The sequence below is a fragment of the Metopolophium dirhodum genome, chromosome 1, assembly GCF_019925205.1.
Source record: "Metopolophium dirhodum isolate CAU chromosome 1, ASM1992520v1, whole genome shotgun sequence".
NCBI lineage: Eukaryota > Metazoa > Arthropoda > Insecta > Hemiptera > Aphididae > Metopolophium > Metopolophium dirhodum.
Window position 1 is genome coordinate 8709044 of NC_083560.1, and position 4963 is coordinate 8714006.

General features: G+C 29.6%; 1 protein-coding gene across 1 annotated transcript; it reads left to right on the plus strand.

Moving 5' to 3' along the window:
- Positions 1-3243: 3243 nt before the first annotated feature.
- Positions 3244-4458, plus strand: LOC132946862 (zinc finger MYM-type protein 6-like). Its single transcript, XM_061017001.1, has one exon. The coding sequence runs from the start codon at positions 3244-3246 to the stop codon at positions 4456-4458; it is 1215 nt and encodes a 404-aa protein (XP_060872984.1).
- Positions 4459-4963: the final 505 nt, after the last annotated feature.

The following is a 4963-nucleotide window of genomic DNA, read 5'->3' on the forward strand; positions in this document are numbered from 1 at the left end:
ATCAAGTGTATTCTGTGGTTCTACTATAGCTGTTTTCATGTGGTCTACTACAGTTGTTATAAGCATACAATTATTTAAACAACTAAACAGCATATAAAAACCGGTATAAAACTTCAAATATAGGTAAAAATTTAAAATAATACTTCGTATCACTAATTATTTTACCCAAAAATATGATACACATAATATGTTTACTTTTTGAGAGACAATTAATGTTTCAAGCCATTGCGGTTAAGTCCCACTGTTGATGCTAAGTTAAGTACTTTTAAATTGGTATTGTGTCCAATGTACTTGCAACAAAAAGAATCTAAAGAACAGTTTTAAAACTAAGTTTTATCAAATTTGAACATTGCCTTAATAATGAACGTAGCACTTTAAATAAAAATAAACAAATATATTTATAAATATTGAATTTTATAAATTATTGTTCATTAATATTTATAACTTACTCTTATAATTCATAATTACTGAACTCAAATCTAAGTACTGCAACTTGGGAAATGGTGTTTCACATGAATAATGGTTTTCAAAAATATAAAACTGAAATACAGATCAAATTACATTAGTAATCATGGTAAAAGTACAAAATGGGTAATTGACTTACATCTGAATGAAAAACAGAAAAGTATTTGATATTAAGAGCAAGAAGATGATCTAAAGTCAAAATACTCATACTCCGAGAATATATGTTTAATTTTTGCCATAAAGATTTATCATATGCAATACGGTGCCATTGATGGTGCATACACGTGTACATGTTAATAATGTTCGTTTGTCCATCATTTTAAATATCTTTAATATTATTTTTTCTGGTAATGTTGTAAAGGAATAGCTTTACGTACTCAATTCATGTATTAGTATATAAGTATTATTATACTCGGAGAGGCAGTTCTCCTTGAGTTGCTATGGTCTCCTAGACGTAACCTCATAGTTAGAAACTATATCCTATGTTGGCAAACTAATCAAGGGGAGCGGCCAACAACAAGTCACGAGCGGCGGTTGCGAGAATAACAACTTATTGAACCAGCTACATACACCGCCCCGTCCATGCGCAGGATCCATCAAAGGAACCGACTTCATATATAGGATGGCTGGGAACACAGTAAAGACAGATGTACCTGGACCAGCAACGCAGAAGCGACTTCACGCCACTAGCCATATACAGGACGACGACTACTACTACTACTATTACCACGACGATACTATACATTTTATATTTGTTCTAATAAAACATTGTATTATAAATCTAATTTGGCTACCATTATTTTCAATCATCTACATAGTGAATCCCTGAAGGGGCAGCACGTAACAATGTATCAAAATTGTCTGTAAACAAATATTACATCATTTAATGATGAATATACAAAACAATTGCGCAAAAATATTAAACAGATACTTACACATTATTTTTCTTTAGGGTCGATTCTTGAGAGTCCTCCATCTCTGAATATGATAGCAAAGTCGTCCAGTTATCAGTTCACTTTGCGGACGCAGCTGAATCGATCTTTGGATTTCTGTTTGGTCGTACCTAATAAAGTTGTATGCAGAATCTTAACGACGCATGTACGTGAGGTGTGTGTAACGTGACACGGATTTGTTGTAGTGATTAGTGATGGGCGAATTCTCGGGAATATTCCCAACACCGAGAATTTTCCGGGAATATAATAAGTTTATTAAATATTGATCATAGATTTCAGTTTTAAATTAAACTTATGGTTGCAAATGATCCAAATGACAGCTCTTTATTGATATTATGTCAGTTTAGATATTTATTCTTTATAAAAAAGTTATTAAGTAACGATAATTTAATTTTTTTAAATCTGTACAATGGTCAATGATCACAAAATAAACGATCTAACTTTTATCTATATTGAAAAAATAAAAATAAACATACTGAAATTGAAATACTGAATAACTTTTACTTATACATATAATTAACAACATATATTTATATATAACTATATGTACTTCAGTCTCTCTATTAATAAAAATGAAAGCAAAACTGTACTCTTAATTAATACTTTTAAAATAATAATGAATTATGATTTATGAACTTATGATAAAAAAAGGAAAACAATTAATAAAATATCCAAACTACTACTTTGTATTGAAATACGTTGTGAAAATAAACATAACTAGGTACTAAATATCTTTTTATTTATACATGTAATGAATAAAATAAAAAAATAACTAGACTTCAGTCTTTGTTTAAATCACTTTAAAATAAAAGTAAAACAGTACTCTTAATTTATACTTTTGAACAAAATATACTAGTATAGACTGTCGTTCTATTCCAACTCGATTTTTATTTTTTTTTTTTCAATATTCCCTAAGGAAATTTCCTGAGAGGTTGGGGAATATTCCAGGAATATTCCCTGTTCCCGGGAACATTCCTTGGGGAATATTCCCAATGGCGCATCACTAGTAGTGATGTGTCAACTAACTAGCTCAATTGAATGACTCACTAAAATGAATGATTCGGAACCGAATCACTATACGCGCATCCACTTGTGCATTTGACCGATGCCCATAATCAATGTTGTATAGTTTATATCAGTGCTTCTCAACCTGGGGGCCGCGGCCCCCTAGGGGGCCGTGGCTATATGATTGGGGGGCCTTGAAATATTTTTTTTATTTAAAATATTTTCGGTTATTCAGTTATAATATTACCATTATAACCGACCATATGATTAATCATTGTCGATAAAGTCTAATGTTAGATTACTGTTATTAAATAATAATAAAATTGTTATTACATCGGGAAAGTTTATCTCACATTAGAGTTATTAGATTACCTACTTTAATCTTATAATAATAATAATCTATTAAAGATTAAACTATCGAAAATGATGATAACTTTAATGATGTAAAGCCTTTGCAGTACAGTCGCGTTTCTTTGCTCGATATCGTGTGTTTCGTGTGGACGTGTGGTGTTAATAATATTATTTTAAGTTTAAAATGGAAAAGTGGTTGAAAGGAAATATAAAATCAGATACTTCTACTTCAACTAGTAACATAAGATTTCCAGAAACAGATAATTCTAGTTCAACAACCAGCAAAAGAAAAAATGAATTTTTACCTGCAAACAATAAAAAAAAACGCAAGTACAATTCAGAATATATAAAATTTGGTTTTATTGCATCATGCGTAAATAAGGAAGAACGACCGATGTGTGTCATATGTTCAAATACACTCTCAAACGATTGCATGAGACCTGGAAAATTAAGTAGACATTTAATTACTATGCACCCCGAACACCAAAATAAAACGTCTGATTTTTTTGAAAGAAAAGCATCAGAACAAAGTCGGCAAGTAGTTTTTTTTGATAAACATACTAATTTAAATAAAACACTTCTTAAAGCTTCTTTTGAAATGGCTTTACTGATTGCTAAAGCTAAAAAAAGTTTTACTATTGGAAAAAACTTGGTTTTACCTGCAGCAATAAAAATATGTGAAATTGTACACGGTGATAAAATTGCAGATGCATTACGGTCCATCCCTGTTTCTAATGATACTATTAAAAGAAGAATAGACTATATGGGGGATTATATGAAATCTCAATTATTAATTCAAATTAAAAATAGTGACACTTTTGCAATACAACTCGATGAATCGACAGATCTTACAAATAATGCCCAGTTAATGGTATTTGTGAGATATCAATATAATCTAGAAATAAATGAAGATTTACTTTTTTGTGAAACTCTTTCCGAGACAACAAAAGGCATAGATATATTTAAAAAAGTAAATGATTTTTTTATTATAAACGAATTAGACTGGACCAAATGTGTTGGTGTATGTACAGATGGAGCAGCAGCAATGACTGGTAGAATATCAGGGTTTAAAGCAGAAGTGATGAAAGTTAGTCCTGATATAAGATTTGTTCATTGCATTATACATAGAGAACATTTAACTTTTCGAAAAATTGGCTGTGAACTGAATTCAATTATGAATGACGTAGTATCAATGGTCAATTTTGTGAAAACCCGTGCCCTAAATTCTCGACTTTTTAAAATTTTATGTGAAGATATGGGATCCAACCATAATACATTACTATTCCATACAGACGTACGTTGGCTATCCCGTGGAAAAGTTTTGAAAAGAGTTATAGAACTAAGTGATGAGCTCCGCATATTTCTTCGTGATATTAAACCCGATTTATCTGCACTTTTAAGTAATGAAAAATGGATGTGTTTAACTTCATATTTAGCAGATTTTTTTGATAAAGTTAATGAATTAAATCTATCTCTTCAAGGTAAGAGTTCCAACATTTTAATACTTACCTCAAAACTTCAAGCATTTAAACAAAAATTGTCTTCTTGGTTAAACGCATTTAAAAATGGAGATTCCTCAATGTTTACGAGCTTACACGATTTTCTTACCGTTAATGAGCTTTCAATGACAACTTCAGTTTCAAGTATAATAACTGATCATTTGTCTATTAGATATAAAAAATGATAATACCACAAGTAAAAACAGAAAAGTAAAAATACATTTTAAGTGTGCATTTTTATAGAAAAAAAAGTTATTCTTTAAAATATTAAATAAATTATGTTGTATTTGCGATAAATGTACGGAGATTTTTTTATTTAAATTTATTGCATTTTTTTAAAAATATCTATGTTGTCCGAAGTTGACTATTGTAATTATAACATCGGTTTTTAATGAAATATAATAGATACGTGTCGAATATTGCCCCGTTTGCAGGTTAATCTGGACAAAATTCAACTGTTAAAAAAAGTTTGAACTTTAATAACTTTAATAACTATTATTCTTCTGCTATATGATTTTATTTTTACTCATTATAAATGTATATTATTTACTGGTTAGGTATAATATGTAAAAATTTAGCGTTATTTTAACTACTTAACGTGTAAACAGACACAAATATAAAAAATTTAAATTAAAAAAAAAAACTCTCTTCGTTGTAAAACCAATACATTCATCGCTCCGCTCAGAATTT

What these genes read in the sequence shown, in the direction of transcription:
- LOC132946862 (XM_061017001.1), top strand. Translation starts at nt 3,244, where the DNA reads ATGCACCCCGAACACCAAAATAAAACGTCTGATTTTTTTGAAAGAAAA.